The sequence below is a fragment of the Acomys minous genome (assembly GCF_964271855.1).
Source record: "Acomys minous genome assembly, chromosome: 3".
In the NCBI taxonomy this organism is placed as follows: domain Eukaryota; kingdom Metazoa; phylum Chordata; class Mammalia; order Rodentia; family Muridae; genus Acomys; species Acomys minous.
Window position 1 is genome coordinate 35,770,512 of NC_140485.1, and position 25,031 is coordinate 35,795,542.

The following is a 25,031-nucleotide window of genomic DNA, read 5'->3' on the forward strand; positions in this document are numbered from 1 at the left end:
TCACCAAGTGGAAGTGGCTCTGGGGATTTTGAATTTAGAAATTTTAGAAAGTAAGTCTGATATTAGATTTTTTTTTCTAAAATATCTAAATTCTTTCCAAATCATCTGTTCCTTAAAACAGATGGACAGAAAGAGAGAGAGAGAGAGAGAGAGAGAGAGAGAGAGAGAGAGAGAGAGAGAGAGAGAAGAAAAGGGAAGAGACAGAGACAGACAGAGACAGCAGGAAAAGAGTAAGCTCCCATCCTTGGGGTCTTGCAATCTTGTTCCTCTTGTTCCTCTTCCTCCTTCCTCAGCACATCATGTAAACTCCAATAGGATATAAATGACTTCCCTCCTTATGTGATTTTTATTCACCTTTCCTTACTGGATCTTAATGTGGGGGATTCTTTTCTATATTCATTCCATTGATCTAAATATTTTTTTATCTATCATTGCAAATCATTCTTCTAAGGCTCACAACCATGGAAAAATGAGGCTTTGAATCTAAAAATGGAATTGGTCTGGATAGGTAACCCCAACAGCAATGAGGTTGGATTGTGATAATAGGATTCAAGAAAAAGTACAATCCATGGCCCAAGGAGGGATTGGAAAAGTGCAAGAGTGTGAATGAGTACAAAAAAACAGGAAAGGAAGGCATTTTGTTAAGACCACTACTTAAAAAGTGCCAGTGTTATGAATTGTAATGTAAACATCTGATATGCAGCCCCTAGAGGGGCAACGACCCACAGGTTGAGAACCTACTAGGCCCCATTAAAGCCCAAACTCATGAACCATAAACAGTCAAGAAGGAAGAACTTGCTGCCATGAGGCAGGGCTCACTGTTTGTCCTGCTGTAAGGGGAACTGATCCAGTCGTTTAAGGGGGCCGTTGGCATGGCAATTTCAGGCTAAATATCCAGATCTCCAAAAATGACTAATATATCCACTAGACCCCAAATTCGTGTACACTTACTGCAATTGTCATAATGAGTGAGTTCACACAGAAGCAAAAAGAGCTAAATGGTATATACTCACTTATATCGAGACACTAGTCCAAGGTGTACGTCCCCATGAAAAACTGTACCTACCAGAATAGTGGGTAAGAGGGGAGGACATCCTATTGAAACTTTAGGTGTGAGAAGCCTGGGAGAAAGAGGAAATGGAAGGATCCAGTGAGTCCTGGAAAACTACAGGCGAGTCTGGGCCCTGGGGTCCTCCGCAAACTGTGGCAACAGCCAAGGAAAAAATAGGCAGTAAACCTTGAACCCCTACCCAGACTAGCCGATGGACATTCTCCACTGTTGAGTGGAGAAGGAGATCTAACTTTCACACAAACTCTGGTGCCCCATATTTGAACATGTCCCTTGGACGGAGATGCCTGGTGGCACTCAGAGGAAAGATAATAGGTCACCAAGGAGAGACTTGATACCGTATGAGCATATTCAGGGGGAGGAGGTCCCCCTCAGACACAGACTTAGGGGAGGGGAGGGGAGTAGGGGGGAAGTGGGAGGAAGGGAGGAATGGGAGGATACATGGGATGGGCTAACAACTGAGATGTAATATGTATAAATTAATAAAAATGTATTTTTAAAAAAGTGCCAGAAGACAGCAAAGCCGCAGCTGAATCCAGGCATGACAGCAGTTAGGGGGGCAGGATTCTACTGGGACCGAATAGGATGTGGTAGGGACAGAAAGTGATTAAACACTGCTCCTGGAAGAACTGCCACAGCGGAAGAGGATACAGGCAGTCCAGATGAGACTTGATAGGCTGAGGTCATACGATAGGGGAGGAGGGCTCCCCCTTTCTGAGGCCTAGGGAACTGGGGAGGGGAGTTAAGGGAGAGATGGTGAGACCTGGAAGTGATGATGGAGAGGGCTACAAGCAAGATGTAAAGTGGCCAAATTAAAAATAAAAAATAATTAATTAATTAAAAATAAATACATATATTCAAAGTTTTTTTTAAAAATTGCTAGTAAAACAAAGTTAATCAGCATAGTGTTCTCATTTGTTGTGTAAGGCTTGGCACTGGGATTGCAGAGATGAAAGGTTTAACGTGTATGTGGTGCCCACATTACCTCTGTGGATACTGTTGCTTCTCACAATAACAATGCACAGCACACAATCTTATTCTTATTTTATAACTAAACTGAAGTAAAGACAAATAACTTACCCAACCCATAGAGCTGTGGCATTGTTCTAAGACATTGGTATTTCTGTGAGTGGAGTTTATGTAAAAGCATTATATCCCCTGTAAGCAGTGACTGTGAAAGTTCCTTTTGTTAATTTATTTTTATTTCATATGCATTGCTATTTTGCCAGCCTGTCTGAGGGTTTTGGATCCTATGGAACTGGAGTTACAGACAACTGTAAGCTGCCATGTGTTGCTGGGAATTGAACCTGGGTCCTCTGGAAGAGCAGCCAGTGCTCTTAACCACTGACCTATCTCTCCAGTGCCATGTTTCTTAAAAACTGAATCATTAGTTTGCTCAGCAGTAGTGACATGGTTCTAATGTACAAGGCTCTAGAGTTGGTACACCTAGTCTTAAATTCTTGCTCTGCCTTTTCTATAAGGTTAAACATATTGACGGCTCTATGCCTCAGTTTTCCTGCCTGTAAACTGAAAAACGATTAAATACTGGGCCACTATAAGAATTAAATTATTTAGTATATTAATATTACTTATATATAGTAAAAGCAAATGTTTTAAGATGTATGTGGCACAATGTATAATCTTAACTGGTTTTGGCTCCTCATAAATTTGATGATTACCACCCATATTTCATGCACTGTTTAGAGCACCAGTGAAATCTGTCTAAGAGAAATAGTCTCTCAATCAAGGTGCGGTTAATTTATAAGCATGGCCTAATAAATGTTTATTGTTAAACTAATTATTATTATTATTATGGATGTATTTTCTAACCTGCTATCAATCAATGGAAACGCAGACACCTGATGTATTTTCGAACCAGCCTTTACCTGAGGCAAGGTAGTTGCTGCCTCCTAAACCATCCTCCAATAACTCCCAGTCTCCATCCCATTCCATCTGCTTCTAATGATTTCTTTCTGGGCTAACTCCCATCCAGAATCCCAAAATACTTGCTAATGTTCTGTACCTCTTTCCATGTGGAATTTCAGAGTCCCTTCTCTGGGCCACGTGGCTCTATTCCTATCCCATGAAATCCTATCGCTTCCTTCCTCTTCCTTTGTCCTGTCTCTCCTCTCTCAAGATTCTCTCTGTCCAAAGCCCAAGGACCCTTCACTCTGCCCCTTCCTTCTTCCATGGCCAGGTATATTTATTCAGCCAATCAGGGAGGCAAGGTTCAGGGCAGTAACAAGTTCTTGCTAGCCAGCAATTAGCACCCAAATGCATTGGACCAATCTCCAACATCAAGGATTTCACGGATCCCTAATGCAAGAAGATATCAAGCCATGGAGACAGAAGCATTTTGGGTGATGTAACCTAAATAAAGACAGTGTGGCAGACAGTATGATGCCTCTAATGATAGGAAAGACCAGGTAGAAATATGGAATGTACAAATGTGATGTTGAATGGGGAAGAAAAATGCTGGCTACACATAGGATTAAAGATGCTGGTCAACTAAGCTTCAATCGAGACATAGGGACTATTAGAACCAGAGTAATCACAAAAGTCCAAAAAGGGGAAAGGAATGGCAAAGGAGAGCCAGGGAAACATAGCTATGAGAAGGATGCAGGGTCAGAACTCGCTGTATTGGCTCCTTAGGGTATGTTACAGCCACAGATATGTACCAGCTCATCTGGGGCTCATGTAAGCAATGGTGGACCCTCTATTTCGGTGATCTGTGTTTTAAAGGTGAAGAAGAAAGTCTTGGGAGATAGAAACTTTTACATATACTGAGCAAGTCCTTTGCACCTAGATACTTCATATGTCCTAGATACTTCATATGTCACCGTTCTTGATTTTTTTCCTCCCAACAAGCAACTAAGTGCAGTGACTGCCTGCTTCCCATTTTACACATCAGGTATTTAGACCTGAGTAAACATGATGGGTTCAAGTTGCCCACTTGTAGTTCTGCCTCAGCTTTGTCTTGATTTCAGGTGTCTTAGTCACTGTTCTGTGGCTGGGAAGAGTCACCAACAACCAGGCAACCTTTAATTGGGGAGCTGGCTTACAGTTTCAGAGGCTGAGTCCCCTGCCATCATGGCAGGAGAATGGTAGCAGGCAGCTGGCATGGAGCTTCAGCAGTACCAAAAGCTTATGTCCTGATCGGCAAGTTGGAAACAGAGAGAGCCAGACTGGGTCTGGCATGAGCTTTTGAAACCTCAAAGCCTACTCCTAGTGGCACACCTTCCCCCAACAAGCCCATACTTAATCCCTCCCACCAACTAAAGACCAAACATTCAAACACTTGAGCCTCTGGGTCGGGGGGGGGGGGGGGCATTCTCACTCACTTCCCTTCCCCCAGTGAAATCAGCATGCACTCTGTGTCCCTTCTGTGCTCTTTTCTCTGTCATAGTATCATCAGTCATGTAATCGCCTGTACAATTTGAGAAAGTGATTATGAGGCTGGATGACTGATTTGAAAAACAACAGGCTAATTATCTCCTTATGATGGATGAGACCGCAGGGAGCCACGGAGCAGAATCTGGCTGGGATGCTACAGTACAGTTTCACTGGTGACTTTGTAGGGCTGCTTCTGACCCTGAAGAAGTGTCCAGGTAGTGAGGAAAGCAGGGTGAAGGTGAGCACGCTTGTTTCTACCCATGTATATACGAGGCTCTGCCCAAGGTAGAAAGCCATGTAGGAGGCCAAAGACTTGAAATTGATCCCAAGATCCCTTGGGAAATTGCTGGTGTGATGATGTGCACGGATAATCTTATCTCTGGTGAGGCAGAAACAGGCTGAGCTGCAGTGCCATCGGTCTAGCCATGCTAGCCTACTTGATTAGCTCCAAGCCGGTAAGAGACCCTGTCTCAAGAAATAAAGTTGACTTCTGGACTCCACAGACATGCTTACATACATGCATGCACTCTTGTGCACACACATACTCCTCCATACAAACTCATACATGCACACAAGCACACATAGACACACAAGAAAACAGAGGAAAGGAAATTTAGAGAGACTTAGCAGATAGGCACAGCAGCCAGATTGTGCACAGTCTGCCCTGAAATCTAGGCTTCAAGGCAGCCAGACCAGTGTGACTCAGTTGTGGGGGTCCATGGTCTGTCAAAACCCTCCACATTCCATACTTAGCTCTCACTCCCTTGGGTGCCTCAGCAGACCCGCTATTTATAAGAATCCACTTCTGTTCAGTAAATTGAAACGTTCTTAAACAAAAAGTAAAAGTAAAGTGAAGATGAGGCTAGTAAGGCCATAAGGATGGGGAAATTTGGTCACTGCCACATCTTGTCTTTTCTGTTCTTACAAGATGTTTGTGAGGAGTGAATGCTAATTTAGGTGGAGGACTTAACAACACATTGCTGACCACACAGAAAGTGCTAGCTGTTCTATGGCTATAATCATTGCCCATGAGAAATGTGATAACTGGCAAGGAGCTGAAAGTCTTGCCCTATTCCTAGGCTAGAGAAGCCAGAACAGACAAAAACAAGTAGGTACGTGCCAAAAGCACATGGAGAGCCAGAGCATGTGTTGATGCTGTGAGCCCTCAGCTGGTCTCATGACACCAGTGGATGCTCTTTGTGGGAGACTAACACACATGAAGCACAGTAGTTCGCTTGTGACCTGAGAACAGTGTTCCAGCATCGTTACAGGCTTTTGCATTCATTTCAGACCACCTTAAAATGTCATTCTCAGTGACACCCCACAACACCTGTGTTCTTGATAAATAAGGCAAATTGGTCCAAACTGTAGGTCTTGAGCCAGAGAAACATTAGGGGAAGCCCGAAGGCATTGTCCTGATGAGTTTGCCTAAAGTTAAGTCCCTGAAGCCTGTGGATTTAACTTTTCCTGTCCTTCTCCATTGCTAAGCTTTAGATACTGACCATTTTGTAAGCTTGACCTGAAGAGGCTCCAGGACAGAGAGAACCCAGGATATGAATCCCTTTCCCCCAGTAAGCCTTGGTAGTGGAATGGGGAAGGTGTGACCATGTCATGTGACCTCTGACGGGCTCCTCTCTGCCGGCAGTCAGAACAGTCATCACAAAGGCCATGCAGTTCCCAGAGCCCATCTCCTCCATCTAGGTGATTAATGGTGTGCACTGACGCTTTGATAATGGCACTTACTGCCATCAGGAGGTGCTAGAATTTTGAGAGTTTGTTTTATTTCTTCAATCTCAGGTTTTACTCGTAGGAGAAGCAAGCAGAATAACATTGAAATTGGACACTAAAAGTAGTAGTAAAACTCTTGCTGCTTACCCATTTAGCCCAGTGAAGCCACGGTCTTTCATTTGCCACGTGAATAAATTATTGTCACTCCTTCCAGAGCACAGCACAGCACATAGACATATGCGATCAGAAGCAGCAGGCAGAGACCCAGAGAAGTGGATGACTTGTCTGAGGACACACAGCTGGCCCTGCCCAGTGCTATTATTACTATACTGCAATCTTCAAGAGGAATTTTATAGGGTGATTTTATTTTATCAGTAAAGAAATTGAGACTCTGCGAAAGTAATTTGGCCAAAAGTGTCAGGAAAAGAACTAAAGCTTTATGGGTTTTAGGATTTCACATCTGAACCTATTTCATGACTTATTAAGAGAGTGTCTAGACAGCAGGCATAATAGAAGTTTAAAATTCTAATAAAAATAACTATTTTATTGAGTGTTATGAAGGCAAGGAGCTTGGGATGATAAAGGATAAGGAGGAGATTCTAGCAACCTGGGGCACCACCATTTACCAACTATAATGTTAGGTAAATTCTTAGCCTCTTTGTGTTTGTTCTTTTTGTATCTAAATGGAACGTAACAAAGAAGCATAGCTGATCTTTGCTACTTTGAGGGTTTTCTTTGCCCCCCCTTTATTCCCCTGCCCATTTCACCCCCTATCACTAGGTAAGAAAGAAAGAAGAATAGGGGAGAGAGAGCAGAGAGAGAGAGAGAGAGAGAGAGAGAGAGAGAGAGAGAGAGAGAGAGAGAGAGAGAGAGATCCTTGAATCCAATTTGTTTCTTTGTGTTTTTTCTTTGAGCAGGACAACTAACAAACTGTAACCAACCCCCCCCCCCAATGACCAGCAATGCTTCTCAAGGCCCTAGCATTTATATGCCCTTATATAATCTCTGAAAAGATCCTAGCATTCCAAACAAAAACAATCTGCAGCTAACAGAAACAAGCCTCTGCTAGAGCACAAGACAAATCATAGTCAGCTGATGCAGACAGCCCAAAGTAGCCCCATATCCCACATCTGGGATTAAAACAAAAACATTATTAAAATAATTCTGTGTATTTTTCATATACATTTATTTTATTATGCATGTATGAAACAAACAGGGAGGGAGAGCCATGTGACAATCATGAGTTCTATAAATGTTACATTCATGGTGATCTTGGCTATTTGTATTTGTCAAAAATCCCAGAATTCTTAAAAATGTCACCACAAAGAAGGATATGATAAAATAGTCCTGAGTTTAGTGTTCTGGAGGCTGGAACTCTGCGTCCACCTTGGCTCCTGTATCAGGTGTACAGAGCATAGGCCAAACAAACTTCTTTTCCCTGTTTATCAGGCCAATGCTTTTAGCAAACAAGAAACAAAAGACTCAATTTCAGGAGAGCAGCCAGTGAAGGGCCACACTGAAGGGCATTACTATAGGGTTAGAGATGGAGCCATCCACCGGGGTGAACTGAGCCAATTGCTGCGCTCATTCTTTCCACGGTCCACTTATTCCAGCTGTGTTTTTTAGACCAGCACTGGGATGCCAGCTACAGTCTGGGCCTTAAAGTCCATTCTTTATTGGGTCAAAAGGATGAGCAAGACAGCTTGTCATGACCTCCTAATCAAGGGTCCTGAGAACACCTTCGACTGGTTGCAAAAGTTAGTCATAAGCCAATCCGTGATGCACCAGCCAATGTGACCTAGAAAAATGAGAGATGTTGATTGATTCAAGTTCATAGAACCTATGTTTGAAATAAAGTTGGGTCCTTGAGGAATATGACCCACAAAGTAGAGAGGGACCCTGCCTGAACCAGGAGTGCTGTTAAGACAGAAGAGCCAGGTGAGTTCCGCATGGTGGTACGCATGGTTCCTGTCATCTGCAGCATCAGCACATACTCAGTGGTTGGTCTCAGTGACGATACCCACGGTAATAGCCCTTGACGTTCAGAGGTAGAGGCAGAGCAGGCTGCATGAAAGACCTAGCAAACATTATGTGTGATCTCTGTGTGCTGTTCATCAGTCCACAGCATCTCTACAGTGGGTACTCTCTGTGCTTAGTATTAATTCTAGCTTGGCCTTAAGCTCTGGACCAGTTGCATGGAGACCTCAGCTTTGTCAACAACCTGATGGAAGTCTTCTCCTCAAAAAAGGGTTTTCTTAAAAATCTTCTGTCGAGACCTAGAATTAGTCACAGTACACAAGCTTCCTAATTGCTTCTGTAGCAAGTTACCATTAACCTACGGCCACCACAAACAGCACAAACTTATCATCTTACAGCTTCAGAGGTCACTCTGAAGTGACTGAGCTGGATTGCATCCCTGGAGGGTCAGTTCTCGCCCTTTCCATCTTCTATAGGGTCACCGCCTTCTTCAGCTAGTGAACAGCTCCAGTAAGATCCCTGCCTCTGTCATTCTCTTCTGACTCTCTTACCTCTTCTCTCAAAGACTTCTTTAATGAAATGAATCCCCGAGTCATGCACAGTAATCCCTTTGTCTCAGAGTGGTTCACATGGTCATAGCTGCAGAGTCCCTTTTGCTGTATAAGGTAATGGAACCTCTGTAGACTGGGACATGGACATCTCTTACCAGTTGGAGATCCATCCTTCAATCTGGGGACAACAGGAAAGAAGAAAGCAAAGTTCAAAACCACAATCACTACCACCATCAGCACCACAGCCTTTCAAGCTGGAGGGGGGCGCCTAACAGGGGCTGTTGATGAGCACTGAAATCAACTTGTAGCTATTCTTTTTTTTTTTTATTGAAAATACTTTCTTTTTTTTTAACCTTTTATTGTTTATTATTTTATTTTATTTTATTTTACATTTTTTTCTCCTTTATTAATTTATTCTTGTTACATCTCAATGGTTATCCCATCCCTTGTATCCTCCCATTCTTCCCTCCCTCCCATTTTCCCCTTATTCCCCTCCCCTATGACTGTTCCTGAGGGGGATTACCTCCCCCTGTATATGCTCATAGGGTATACAATATATTTTTGATTATGGTTTCCCTTCCCTTGGCACCTCATAGTTCCTCCACACTTCCCCACCTAACCAAATCCACACCCTTTCTTTCTCCCTCTCATTAAAATACAAATGGACATCTTTCCCTTGGAAATAATCTATGCCTGTTCATGCCTCTGACTGTCTACAGCATACCACAGACTGACTTTCAATCCCGTGGAATTTAAAATAGATACACATCATTAAAACGCATATAAAGCATTTTCTGAGTTTAACCTAAGTACAGTACAGTTTTGTTTATTCCTTCTCCACAATGTAATTGGAATTTTTTTTTCTTCCATGCTGACCCAGATTTAAGAATACTCACAGAAATGTAACAGTACAGGTGTTTGCTTTGCCAGTGGCCAACATTTACCCTTTGATAATGAGCGTGTAGTTTGTCAAGTGATGACCCTTTGGCCTGTGATCTAAATTTAGAGAGAAAAGAAGAGATATATCTGGAGAAGCGTTTGAAAAATCCCCGACTCCTGCAGCCTTAACATGGAAACCTGCACTGTGAGAGCAAATGACCCTTCTCTTCTGGCAGTTGCCACTGGAAGCTGGTCATTTGACTACTTAAAGGAGAAGTATTGTGACAATGGTAGATGACTAGGAAGTTTTCCTGTAAGGGTCATATGTGGCCAGCTTAGAGTTCTAAAGTCAAAGAAGCAGGCTATGAAATGACTGGTAGGGGCCAGTAAACAACTGAATCTGACACTCCCAAATGGGTCCACTAATGGGAAAACACTCTACTGCTTTTTTGGTTGTTTTGTCTGTGTGTGTGTGTGTGTGTGTGTGTGTGTGTGTGTGTGTGTGTGCAGAATATATGGGTAGTCCAAAAGCCAGGGAGTGAAGAACCCATTATCTTCTAAGATGTTCCCTGGCAATCAAGTCTTTCTAAGCAATACAGTGTATTCAGCATCTTGCCATTTTGCTATTTTAAATGTGGCATATATTTGAGAATATATTTGAGAAAATTGCCTATCTATAATTATACTAATTGCAAAAATCAAATGCGTTAGAATGTTAATAGTAATCTCATCAGGGAAATCATAGTACACAATTCATTTCCCTTCATGTTTTACTTGACAGTTTGCTTTATTTTGCTCATCACAACACACAGGCTTCTTAGTTACAAATATTTCTCTGTTCCTCCATTCCTCTCTTCTTGACATAAATATTTTCACTTTCTAAAAGTTCCAGAAGCTGAACCATCAGGTGCCCCTGCTGAAGTAGATAGGAATCTGATGTCTGGAGCTCCCACCATGCCTTTAGCTCTTCCAATCCTTATACCCCTCTCTTCCATGACATTTCCTGAAGCATGGTGGGAGGCAGGATAGTTAATAAAAATGCCCACTTAGCCCTGAGCACTTAGTCTCTTCATCTCTGCATTAACTGCTGCCCACTGCAAAAGGAGGTTTCTCATAGCAGCCCAGGTTTACAGGTATAAACATAAATATTTAGAAGCCAATTTGACAAGACCAAATACCTTAGATATATGATTGAGTTTCCTCAAATAGTGTCCTATGGGCAATAATACTGTTCTAAAATGGTTTCATAACAGCATTTAATTCAGTCTTGGGCACCTAGAAAATCCCCATTAAGTAGCTTTTGATTAAGAAGCTAATTTAGAAGTGACACAACAGGAAGTCACTTGGTTTTCAGTCAATGACAGACAGAAACAAGTCCATGATATATATCCTGGTTCCTGGAAACTCACTGATGCTACACTGAAACTCTTGCAGCTTATGGCCATGGCTTCTGTAACTACTGAGACTGTCTGCACTGATAGAGTTAAGCTGAAGAATTAAGTTGTCTGCAGCCTGCCCATTCTTCAAGTGCCCCACATCGGCTTAAGCCCAAACTTAGCCCAAATTAAGGGGGAAAGTTTTGAAGCCCTTGAAGCTAACAAGGAGCACTTTAGTGCCCTGTGAATGATGGTCAGAGCCCTTAACACCCAGGATTCAATTTTCACAACAACGATTCTTTAATCTTCACTCTATTTCTCAATACAAGGAGTCTTACTCTCACACATTCACCTTTAGTCCACCCAGAAGCTAGCAGAGAAATATCCTTAAGCTGTAGCTTTCTAGATGAAGGCCTCAGCTCACTGACCAGGATCACACAGCCTGGTAGAGTGAGCTTTGCTTTCTAGGGACTGCCTTTGCGAAAGTCAAAGTTTTTAGTCTTGGGGATTATTTACATTCCCAGGCATTACATAGAGTCTCTTACAGTTCTAATCTAGGCTGTTTATATCTATCAGTATTTACTTCCTTAGAGATTAAAAGTATAACATTTTATAATATTGCTAATTTACTTAAAATAATTAAAATGTAAGCAACATACTTAATATATTTCCATTTAAAACCCTATATTTTATTTTGAAAAAAACTAAAGAACTATATACTTTTATCTTTTCATAAATTTATTATCTGAAAGGCATCTGGATTTTCATATTTGCCAAAAGTGGAAAAAAATAGCCTCAAATAGAAGTGTAGTTGGAAGAAGACTAATAATTCTGTAGCTCATTGGCACAATTGTGTAGAGCATTTCCTAATTATTGAATAAATAGTAGGCTCTAAAAAGTTAGTTGGCATAAGGAAATTTAAACAAATCACTTTTATGCTTTATTACATAATTGACAGCTGCCGTAAGAGGGAGTCAATTTTCTTTAAGAGGGTAGCCCCTGGTAGTTAACCACAAACTAATGGAAGACCACACATCCAAGACTACATGGGCAGCATAAAATTGGTCTTAATGGGTTTTAATTTTAAGGAAAGGAAGAGCACAACATTGAGTAGGTAAGAATGGGAGGGGTGGATCTAGGAAGAGTTAGAGGAGAGGGTAAATAAAATCAAAACACAGCATAAAAATTTCTCAACTGAAAAAAAAAGTTCACTGGCATAGCTTGCTTGTTTGTTGGCACTACTATTTTTTTTTTTTGTAGCTTCATGAATTTTTCTATGGAAATCATTATTTCTTGGAATAATACAGAGTTACCAACTGTTGACACAGCTCATAATAAAATATTTTCAAATCACATTTGCTAATATCAATAATTTAATCACAGGATCTTTAACTATTGAGAAGTTGTCAAAGCTCACAGTGGCAGATAAGTGTTTGCCAGAATTTTAGTTTTCACTTGAAATCCAAATTTATTTATTGGCAATAAATACTATTATTTAAATTTAAAAACTTATTTCTTTCTTTTTGGAGAAAATATCAGTATCTAAGGCCAATTAACCACAGCTTGTTTTCCTTCTAATTAAAATGGCATTCCATCAGACAAGAGGATAGTTTAGCTGGTAACTCAATCACAGGCAAACATTTTTCTTAAGAAAAAGCACTGACAGTTGGTGTGCAGCTTTATGTTTATAACCATTGTGTTTATATTATGATATTATCTTGAGAATTTTATTGGTAATATTCTTCTTCATTCAAGACATTCCAGTGTTTAGTTGGCTGTTTTCCCAGGCAAGTGACATTAAGGACTATGGTTGAATCTTGCAGACTTCTTTGTTCTAAGGCACCAGCACTTTTGCCTATCATTTCTTCTCTACCATCAGTGCCAATGTCAATACAATTAAAACAGCAAATAATATTTTTGAATTGTTATGACCTTCCAAACTGCCTAAAGAATTCTGAGGCCCCTAATCTGAAGATTACATTTTTCACAACCGCAATTATTTCTATATTATTAATTGTTAATGTTTATAAGTATGTTCCAGGCATTTTTATGAAATGATTATTGTAATTTTCATATATACAGACATGTAGAGGATATAACACATTACAGAAAACATGTTTCTTTGTAATATAGTTTTTATTGTTGTGAGAATTTAGTGCATGAGTTCTATATTTACATCATTTCTACTTCTCCCTTTTTCATCTCAAGTTCCTCCTGTGACCCCCGTTCCCTCTCAAATTTATGACATCATCATCATTATTACTATTATTATTATTATTCACTTATATATGTATATGTTAATGCAACATGCTGAGTTCCTTTAGTGTTTCTTATATGTATTTGTGTCTAAGGCTGTCTTCTTGGGATTGGAGATTCTCCCTCTCTCCATAGCCATTAATTACCTGTTGTGCTTCATCTAGTGGTGGAGCTCCATGAACCTGCCACAATCCATGCTGGCATATCAACTGATGATGTCATCATTCAGGTCTTGTTTAGGCAACCATAATTGTTGAGAGTTCATGGGTGTAGCTTCTGTGTCATATATAAATGACACTATTTAGCAGCAGATATCCTTGTCCTCTTGTCTCTTGCAATCTTTCTGTTCCCTCTTCTGCGATGCTTCCTGATCCTTAGATGTAGAGGTTCTGTTATAGATGTATCAGTTAGGTCTGAGCACCCCACAGTCAGTGTTCTATGCATTTTGACCAGTTGTGGACTTCTGTGACAGTGTGCATCTACTACAAGAAGAATCTTCTTTGATGAAGGTGTAAGAACAACATTTATCTATAGGAATAAAGGTAAATATTTAGAATGTATTTAGAAATTATACTATTAACCAAAGTGGGAGTAATAGGCTTTCCTCTAGGGTCCATAACCTCACCAGCCATGAGTAGCTGTCCTTGTTTATAGTACCAAGCATGAGTTACCTTCTATTGAGTGAATTTAAGTCCAATTACTGGTACATGGATGTTGGCTAACCCTAAAATATAAGTGTCATTATTGCACCCTATGGGTTATCTTGTTGTGTTGGTCATTGTTATGGATCACAGGCTTTAGAGCTGAGTAGGACCATTGATTGTTTTTCTCCCTTGGCAGCTTGCATAGCACCTTCTATTACCATAAGAACCATTCTTCATGGAGGAAGCTTTCAGGTCAGCTTGACCTTCATTCCTCCAAGTTCCAACTCTAAAGTGTGTGGTTCTTCACCAATAGGGTCTAACTTCAAGTTCTTGAAGGTGACCAAGGACAACTGCAATAGCTTATATAGTTTAGGGAGTCTCTTGGACTCCATGATCAGCACCTCAAAGAGATAAAGCCAGGTTAAGGGAACACTGATCGTTATTTGGTTTCATGACTCTGTAAACTTCCTATTGCAGAAGAAGTAGCCCCAAGCTGATGAGTGATTCTACTTGCTCATGGCTTCTCCAATATGCCTAGAACTCTGCTACTGTGTGTTATTTCTGTGGAGGATAGGGCCATTTTTAGTGAGAACTACAGTTCTTTCATGCCAGACTGTGTGCTTTAAAGGAAGTAATATTTACAGGACTATAAAACTTGTATCAGGTGGGAAAGTTTCTGTATTTTTATATATTCCCTTTGTTCTTACTATCTTAACTAGGAGAAATAGAAACAGCTGCACCTGAGAGAACAGTTTCTTTTTTAGTTAAAAATTATACAATATATCTTTATCATATTCTTTCTTCCCCCTTAACTCCTTCCAGATCCTCATTCTCTCCCTCCCCTCCCAGCTTCATGTTCTTTCTCTCAAAGGAAAACAACAAAAAACCAAAAGATGAAAACCAGACAAACAACTGAAAGAAAAAAAAGAATCAGTAAGACAAAACACACACACACACACACACACACACACACACACACACACACACACACACACGCACGCACCACATGCACATGCACACACAAAGTCCATTTTGTATTGACCAACTACTCTCTGAGAATGACGCCTGTCCTGGGATATGGTTGATATTGCAAGTGACAGCCATTGAAGAAAAGTGGTTTTCTCTTTCCCAGAGGGTATTAATTGCAAAAAGCTTTGGTGGTTATGGGTAGGACTAAGTGTCTACTTCCCCTTCTCAATGCTGGAGTTTTATCTGCTTTGAACTTGTGCAAGTCTTATGAGTGTTGTTATAGTCTCTGTGGGTTTATGTGTCTATCACCACTGTTGTGTCTGAAAGACGCTGTTTTCTCTGAGTCATCTATCATCTCTGGCCCTTACAAGCTTTCTGCCTCCTCTCCCACAGTGATCTCTAAGCCTTGAGTAGAAGGGTTTGACTAAAAGAAATTCCATTTAAGGCTGAGTGCTTCAAAGTCTCTTACAGTTTGTTCCTTTTTCAGTTGTGGATATCTTTGTTAGTTCCAGATACTGCAGGAAGAAGCCTCTCTGATGAAGGTTGAGCAGGGCACTGATCTATGGGTCTAGCAAAATGTCATTAGGAGGCATTTCATTGCTGTTTTTCTTTAGCAGAATGAGAGTATAGGTGTAGTGGATGTAAACATGTTTTGTTTTTATCCCAAGTACGGGATAGGGAACAGATTTGTGAGAGAACAGGTGATGTTTATCCACTTCGAAGTCCAGGAAAGGGCTTGGTTTTTGCCAGCTGAAACACATCCTAGTACAGGCTCTGAGAGGAGATATGTATGTGTGTGTGTGTGTGTGTGTGTGTGTGTGTGTGTGTGTGTGTGTGTATCCAAACAGGAGGCTGGGGCTTTTTGGTTCTGTTCAATGTTCCGTTTTGAGTCACTCCTAGAGAGACTGCTCCAGAGAACACTTCAGGGCTCTGGGTTCTGGCTGCTGTTCCAGGTTCCAGCAACAACTTTGCCTGAATTGCTGGTCTGCTGAAATCCTGCTGACTATGCCAAGGGAATCACTCCCAGAAAATGAATTCAAAAGGGTCTACTTCTCCTGTTGCCATAAACCTCCTTTCTCTCCTATCTAGGGTAGATGGGTTGGAAGGCAGGTATAAGCATTTAAAGAACCCAAAAAAAATAGGTTAGGAAAAGGTGACCCCTACACATAGGTTTTCCCCTAGGCCCATGACCTATCTAGTCTCAGGTTCTTGGACACTTCAATGGTGTCAGGTATGGGTTCCATCTCATAGAGTGTGCCTCAAATCCATTTTTTAAATGGCTGATGATTCACTTAACACTTGTGCCCCATTGCACCAGGATATCTTGCAGACAAGCCTCGGGGTTTGTAGCTGATATTGATGGTAACTTTTCCCCTCTGGGGATGTGCAAAGTTCCTTCCAGTGCCGTGAATTCTAGTCAGTAGGAATGGAAGTACTAGTTAGGCCCCAGCTTGATTTACCCATATTTGATGACTAAGTAATTGTGTCTTCAGTAATAGGGTCTTTCCATTGGGTTATGGAGGATAACTAACAGCTTTGGTAATAGTCAGTAATGTTGCAGGGAGGGGAGACCTCTTTTGCCAGTGATTCAACAGAGAAACAGTTTGTTGAGAAAAGTCCAATACAGCCCATTGATAGCTTGCCCCCCCCAAGAAGATGCAGGTGTTAATAGATATGTCATAAGTCCATACTAAGCAAGAGTTTTTTATGTTTTTGATCACTTCATACATGAATACTTAGCTACATCACTCACTCTCCCCCACTTCAAACTCTTCCTAGGCCTTCTCTCTAAAATTCACGGTCTCTTCTTTATTTATTATTACTTTACACACACACACACACACACACACACACACACACACACACACACACACACACTACTAATTCAATTAGTGTTGCTCATAGGTACATTTTGTTCATATATATGTCTATATGGCCACTTGGGGTTGGACATCTATGCAGGAATTCATTCCTGAGAAAATTAATCCTCCCTCCCTCAATAGGCATTGAGCACTTGAAGCTCTTCGTGGAAGGGTAGGACCATGTGGAATGTCCACATTAACATGTCAACTGGTGGTGTGGTTGTTATTCTGGTCTTGTTCCAGGCACCCATGTTGTTGAGATTTCATGGTTATATTTTTGCTCTTGTGCCTAGCGGACACTGTTTAGCAACAGGTATCCTGAACCTGAGGCTCTTACAATCTTTCTATACCTGAGCCTTCAGTTAGGGTCAGCAAGATCCTTTAACTGTGCTTCTCTCTAGCCTGTGTATCCCTTTTTTTAAAAATGTTTCAGCTTATGTCTCCTGCCTGAACCTGAAACACCCACAGGTTGATAGACACAGCAGCAAGCTAAATTAATCCTTCACATCTAGATCTTTTAGAGCTTTGGTGACTAAGTTCTATTTTTATAGCCTATGGTAGAGCCAAGAGTGGATGTGGAGCAGACATCTGCTCTGTATAGTGATGTGGTGTAGAAAACTTAACTATTGGGAATGACAGACTACGGAAAGCACCCCTCTGAGTGTACTCCTAGTCCTTTCACTGGCGGACTCAGTGACCTCCATCGTCTCCTTAGCTGAATGGCCTGAATGAAGGATAGGGTACCATACACACATTCCAGGAAAATGATGGGAGTGTGAGATTTGACACATTATGGTTTTCAAGCAGTGTTTCGCTCCCCTGTTTTGGAATCTTCTGGACCTGCATATGTGATGAGAGCAGTGAGAACTGCCTAACCAGCTGTTCCAGCATGCTCTACTTTCACTCAGATCAGCCCTTTGCCTATAATATCTTATCTTTGCAAAGCCAGTCAGCAGTGATCAGGGTCATGTCGTCCACCCACCACAAGGCCCTTATCTGGTCTCATTTTAGCTGATTTCTCCTGTATTTGTGAAAGTGGCTGTAAACCCCTCTAACTCCTGAATTCAAGGCCATGGTGGTTTCATTATCTCCATGCTTGTGGAAGTAGTTCATGCTATAGCACCATCTGGCTCCTGTAAGTGTTCAGTACAAAGAAGCCATTTCCATGCGTGATGGTCAGATGTCCAGCATCCAAGCCTTCAAACCTGAGAATGTCCTCTCAGTCCAATTCTGTTCTTCTCCAAATATATCTTATGTTCATATCATCCAAAATATCTTTTTATTATCCTTGTTAGCTTGTTAGGCCTGTTAGCTCTACTTAGTCCCTTCTAAAGGATACTTAGAGACAGTAATTATGATGATAAATATCAGTGTTTCATTTGCTTTACTCTAAAGAATCGCCGGCCAACAAGTAGAACATTATGATAGGCAGATTTGGGCACAGGGGTCCCGCTCAAACTAAGGCATCAGCCAAGGACAATACAGGTGGTAAACTTTAAACCCCTACCCAGATCTAGACAATGGACAGAACACTCTCCACAGTAGAGTGGAGAGTGGGATATGACTTTCTCACATACTCTGGTGCCTCACCTTTGACCATGTCCCCTGGAGGGGGAGACCTGGTGGCACTCAGAGGAAGGACAGCAGGTTACCAAGAAGAGACTTGATACCCTATGAACATATACAGGGGGAGGTAATCCCCCTCAGGAACAGTCATAGGGGAAGGGAATAAGGGGAAAATGGGAGGGAGGGAAAAATGGGAGGATACAAGGGATGGGATAACCATTGAGATGTAACAAGAATAAATTAATAAAGGAGAAGAATACAAAAAAAAAAAGAATCGCAGGCCAATGTTTTGCTTTCACACCTTCCAGAACAGTCACTCCATACTCTGTCTCATGGAACTTGCACATAGTGCCTCCATGGTAGCATAGTGTTATACAATGTAATACAAAATTAAAATGTAAAGAACTGGCTTATGAGCTCCCTAAAGGCAAAGATAGAGTCTTATTTATTATTTGACTTTCATTAATCAAATGAGAATAGCATTTTTAGTATATAATTATGATATTTTTATTGTGGCATATGTTTATGCCTTGATGATATATTATACTTGTATACATGCCATCTCTCAACCTTAAAATAAAATGAAACTTTTAACCTGAACCAGCTGTTGATATGGCTGATAGTGGAAGAAAGGGTCTCCACCGCCTAGCTTTCTCTGCACTGGGGCACCGTTGGCTAGTGGTTTCTTCCCTTCTCCTTCCAGCCACATTGAAGGAACTAGTCTCACAGACAATGATCCGCTGGGCCCAGGAGAACCAAATCCAGGATGCAGAGCTGGTGAGGATGATGTTCAACCTCCTCCGGAGACAGTATGACAGCATTGGGGAGTTACTACAAGCTCTGAGGAAGACCTACACCATCAGCCAGGCCTCCGTGAGCGACACCATCAACCTGCTGGCTGCCCTGGGCCAGATTCGGTCCCTGCTTAGCGTCAGGATGGGCAAAGAAGAGGAGCTTCTCATGATCAACGGGCTAGGGTAGGCACTACAGCAGGAGCAGTTTCTAGAGAATTCTTCATGGTGGTGCATCTTGCCATGTGAGCTACCTCTGTAACATGAGACACCAGACTGCTTATTGCTCAAGGTGAAAGGGTGTTGCCAAAAGAAATGAGCAGAATTCCTAGAGATTCTTATGAAAATAGCCTGTGTGGGGTCATGAAAACAAATCTGGAGGAGAGGACAGTGTATTTAACCTGAGAGAAACAATTTGAGCATTGGAGGCTTTGACTGGGCTCTGAGGCTCCTAAAACATCCCCTTCTGGACTTTTTTTCCCCTGTTCTAAACTGTTAATTCTATGATGCCTTGACTTACAACAATAATAGCTCATGGATCTGCCTCACAAGCCATGTAATCAAGACAATTCATGGTAATTTAGGTGCCAGGGGGATTTCCTTTCATTACAGAGCATAGGAGAGAAAACAAGTGCCAGAAATGTTCACTGGCCAGCCACAATGTTACATGATTAAAACCAAAAGCAGCATTCTTCCTACCATCCTTGAGCTGGCAAACCACAGAAGCATCAGTAAGGACCGGGAAAGTGGTTTGGCTGATTCTCAAGAGACAAAGGGTGCGTGCGTAGAAGCATTCCCCGAGTTCATTTGCAAAGGGGAATGTTGTACTAGAAATGAAGAGAGTTTTCTAGGAGGGCTATGGGCTGCAGAAATGGCCTCTTCCCCATCCAGCCAACTTACAGGCAACCACTGTACCTGCTAGACCTTTTTGCCTAAGATTCGCTGTACGAGTTTGTGTTAAGTCATGTAAAGCGGTGATGATTGTTCCATGTTCATGCCGTTGCGTCTTGAAGACAGCTATCCACAAACTTCGTGGTATCTAAAACAAAATCCCCTTAAGAACACTGTGCATTCCTACCATTAAGAAACTGAATACATGGAGACACAGCTATAAGGAGAGAAATGAAGTTCCTACCTACACAGAGAAAGAGAAATCCACTGATTTTGGGTAGTCTTACAATTTATTATAAGAAAAAAAAAAAGAACGGAGAGAGAATTGTTTAAATATCTTTAAAAAATAAACATTTTAAAGAGAAATGGCAAACACTTATAAATACTTTGTGCTCCTTTCTGTGTCAGCTGAAAAACAACAAACAACCCCAGGTGTATTCTATGACCTAGTGCCACCTTATTGTATTTTCAGCCTATCGCTATAATGTTACTTCACTCACATCATGCTTGGGTGTTCTTGATTCTATATTTTCATAGTGGAAAAGCAGCAGGTGCTGAATTCTCCCCCTGATTGCTTTCCTAGGGACATAATGAACAACAAAGTGTTTTACCAGCACCCCAACCTCATGAGAGTCCTCGGCATGCATGAGACCGTGATGGAAGTGATGGTGAATGTGCTGGGCACAGAGAAATCACAGGTAATGCTATCCTTAGTCAAGACTTGACTTTCAGGGCAGGAGTACATAAAGTGACTTGCTCTATGGTTTCAGTTTTTCTCCCTGGGAATAGGTAGAAATTTTTACAGTACTGAAAGGATCCAAGAAGGAGGTCATTGCTGTTGGAATAGGATGAAGCTGGGCATTTAGACCAGTTTTCCTAACATCTTACTTAAATCTAATGGCTACCTTTTGGTTTTGCATGTGGGCATATGTGTAGTGTACATGCATATATGTGGGAATGCTCATATGTATATGGATGCACATGTGTGGGTGTTCATGCACAAGTATGCACATACATACGAGGGCCAGAAGTTGACATAAACTATCTTCTGTAGTTGCTCTCCACCTTACTTGCTGAAGCAGGGTCTTTCAGTGAGCCCAGACATCATAAATTCAGATAGTCTGCCTAACAACTTGTTCTGGGGATCCCTGTTTGCCCCCTGAATGGTGGGATTACAGATGGGCCACTCTTCCTGCCTTGCTTTTATGGGGTGATAAGATTAGAACCCCAGGCCTCGCACCAGTGCAGGAAACACTTTATCCACTGACTTACTTGGACCACATAACTTCTGATGGCAATGTATGGAGTGTGGTTTCAAGTGTTGCAGATTTTAGGATGCTACCATCCCAGGAATAAATAGTGTTCTGTTGTTATGATAAATTAAAAAAAAAAAAACACTGACCAAAAGCAACATAGAGGAAAAGGGGGGTTATTTGGCTTATACTTCCAGGTTATAATTCATCACTGATGGAAGTCAGTACAGAATCCTAGAGGCATGGGCCATGAAGGAACATTGTTCACTGGCTTCCTTTCTAACTCTTGCTGAGCTGGCTTTCTTATATATAGTCTAGGACCTCCTGCCTAGGCATCGTGCTACCCACAGTGGGCAGGGCCCTCCTACGTCAATTAATAATGAAGACAACCCCCCATAAGATTGCCAGCAGACCAATCTGGTCTAAGCAGTTCCTTAACTGAGACTTCCCTCACAGAGGACTCTAGGCTGTGTCCAGTTGGCAATTAAAGCTAACCAGGTCAAGAGACTTCCAGTGCAGACTTCTCCACCACTGTCAGGCAGGAATACAAAGGAAGAACAGAATTCAGATACCCATTTCCTTCTCTTGGGAAAGTTAAAATCTCTCCACAGAATGCTTAGCACATTGGGATGCCGCAGGGGCTGTAGTTGGGAAATTAAGGTCTTTCTGGGATTCTGACATTGCTGAGTGTGCTTTGTAAGATCCAAACTAAGATGCCGCTTTCTGCAGAGATGCGAGAAAGGCAAGCAAAGCACGTGATGAAGGATGGCACCTCCACGCTAACCTGCATGCATCTAGGTGACAAGTACCTTAGGCACCTATAGAAAAGCAATGGTTGAGGACACATACCTGGGGACATGTTCATGGGGAACAGGGCATGTTGCCTTTCAGACTTTAACCATGATGGCCACCTGTGACCCAGAGGACCCGAGTTTTAATGGACTAATGGGCCTTGTTTTTCTATGACTCCCCCAACTCTGTTCCTGAGACTACCTTCTAGAGTTGTCCTCAGTCCCGCTGGAAGCAAAGGCAGTGTGCTGCAGGGTCACGCAGTGTCCTGGGACATGTAAGAAAACTGGTTCTAATTGATGGATGTTTTCCGTTGAAAGAATGGCCATGGGTGCTATAGCTGATTTCCAGCATTTTCGGAAGCCTTCACTCTTAGGCATTCTATGGTCTGCCCTCCTACGAATGTCTTAGGGGAAAGAGGTATAAGGGAAAAGTTCATGTTCCAAACAGTTCCCAGCCTGTGAGACTTCAACCTAATATCCCATTTAACATCCAACCTTTCACGAAAGTCCCTGGTAGATTCTTTTAATGCTTCCTGCTTCTGCCCACAGATTGCCTTCCCAAAGATGGTTGCTAGCTGCTGTCGCTTCCTCTGCTATTTCTGCCGAATTAGCCGGCAAAATCAGAAGGCCATGTTTGAGCATCTGAGTTACCTACTGGAGAACAGCAGTGTGGGCCTAGGTATGTGTGGCATGCATTATAACTTCCACACTCGGACAGAGGCAGTCAACATGTACGCTGTGATGTATGTAACTACAAAGCCAGAGCCAGCCTGTTCTGAGAACAGATGCACAAAAACACGTCTACGGTGGGGAAGCCTGGTGGCATTCAGAGAAAGGATAAGCAGGCTACCAAGATGAGACTTGATAGATAGCCTATAACCATATAGTGGGGGAGGATGTCCCCTCAGTCACAGACCTAGGGGAAGAGAATAAGTTGATAGTGCGTGGGGGGGGAGCGGGGGGGGTGGGGGGGGCAGGGGGGGGAACATGTGGATTCAAGGGGGGGAAAACAATTGAGATGTAATCTGAATAAATTAATTTTAAAAAGTGACAGAAAAAAAAAACATGTCTATGATGTCCACTTTCTGTTTAGGTATGGCTATCGGCTGCCTTTGGTTCAGAGTCAATCTCCCCTCTGGGGTCCAATGACCTGCAGTTTATGACATACTGTTTGGAACTGAGGATGTTTTCTGAGGGCAACCTCTCTCCCAGTCCACTCAGCTGGTCAGTGAGTCCAGCCCTTAAGACCAAGGTCATGGATCTAATCCTTTCTTGGCAAGCTGGCTTGCAGGATTCACTCCTGGCCCACCAGCCAACCAGCAAATGCATCCCTAGGCAGCATAGCAGATTGACCAAAAGCAGCTATAGATAAACAACAAGATAGTGGGTATGGATAAGCAGTAGCTCGACACCGCTGTGAGACAAGTAACTCACTTTGTTGCCTGACTCAACCATGCTGGGGGGAAAAAAATGCAGGATATAAACCAAATGAGCTGTGGAATACACAAATGCACACACTTGAAGTTTGAAGTCTCACTTTTGTGGTGTTGTTTGTTTTGTTTTGTTTTGTTTGTCAAATGCAACCTCAAACTATCAACTTTTTTTTAATGTCACTTGAAGCTTTTCATAATTATAATCTAGGAACTAAACAAACCAAAATTAAATATCACAAACAACATTGGTACACTAATGTAACTATATGAACTCATGCAGTTGGAAGCTATCTTTAAACTCCAAGTGGTAGCTCCAAGATTTTCCAAATCATTTGGGCCCCAGTGAAGGAGCTTGTGAGTCTTTTGAGTGATCACCAAATTGGAGACATACCCCATGACCCCCGCCACCAAGAAGTTTTGTGTTACAGAAGTACTTGAAGCTATGTAGTCCTGACCTGTTCCATGGAGTGATTTTGTGTTAACTAGTGTTCTCAACTTTAATGAGTGTGAGAAGGAGGGACAACAAATCCAGCTTTTCTAAAGTTGGACCAGCAGGCCTCTCAAAGAACTGCAGCATGAGCCGGATTTTAGTGTATTTGCTGCCCTCTCCTGTCCATGTTTGTGCACTGCAATTCCAAGTCAAACCTGAATGGCCTTAGTGTCCAGTTTCTTTTGGCTCTGTCCTCAGCTTCCCCGTCGATGAGGGGGTCCACCCCACTGGATGTGGCAGCCTCATCTGTGATGGACAACAACGAGTTAGCACTGGGCTTAGAAGAACCAGATCTTGAGAAGGTAAGTGGTTGGTGTGGGGAAATAACATGTTCTTTTTCTCCTAACTCAATTGCAGCCACACAGGAAAAACAAGCCAATGGCTGGGTTTCCATTCAGATCCATTTCATACTGGTAAAAATGTGGTATAATATGAGAGCCTGGCACTATGGTTAGGACCCTATGACCATGCATGAGCAAAGAAAATCAGCATCTTAGACATGAGAGTGTGAGCATTTGTGTCCTTCAAATGTGGAGGCCCATTTCATTGGTCTACATGGAATATCGCTGGATGCCTGTGGTTCCTAAAGAAAACTTCTGTGTGATATAACTCATGAGTCCACATATGAAAGAGACTGGACACAAAGCTGGGAAGTCAATGTGCTGTATATAGGCACATCAACACCCCATGCTGGGATTGTGAATACAGTTCTGGATAGTGGTGATAGCCAAACTGATCTGCCCAGAGTTGATAAAGATGCAGTGTTCCATGACTTAGAATAACATCTCTAGAAAGTTCAATGTTCCAAACAAGAAATTCTGCACTCATCTTTACTAAGGTTGCTGCAGTAACTAATATGTGGTATGTCCAAAGTTTATAGCAAAGAAAATAGCCATAGTGGGCTATGGTGGGACTTTGATAGGTATGGGGTTGGAAATCTTTCTGCTATCCTGTTCATGGAACTATTTGCTTGTCTGGATGGAGGATAAGATTAACAATCTGTATTCTAATTGTGGAGAGCAATCATCAAGGTGTGGAGAGGAACTGGTAGGGGGTCAAAGGTCATCCACACTATACAGTGAGTGCATTTGAGGTAGTCATCTGCATTGCTG

General features: G+C 42.0%; 1 protein-coding gene across 1 annotated transcript in view; it reads left to right on the forward strand.

The window, feature by feature from the left end:
• Positions 1 to 25,031, forward strand: part of RYR3 (ryanodine receptor 3) — a 529,413-nt gene that overhangs the window by 346,438 nt on the left and 157,944 nt on the right. Inside the window, exons 40-43 of the mRNA XM_084776329.1 lie at positions 18,974 to 19,247; positions 20,536 to 20,650; positions 22,546 to 22,675; positions 24,118 to 24,221. Coding sequence (XP_084632455.1) covers positions 18,974 to 19,247; positions 20,536 to 20,650; positions 22,546 to 22,675; positions 24,118 to 24,221 — 623 coding nt within the window. The remainder of the gene's footprint in view (positions 1 to 18,973; positions 19,248 to 20,535; positions 20,651 to 22,545; positions 22,676 to 24,117; positions 24,222 to 25,031) is intronic.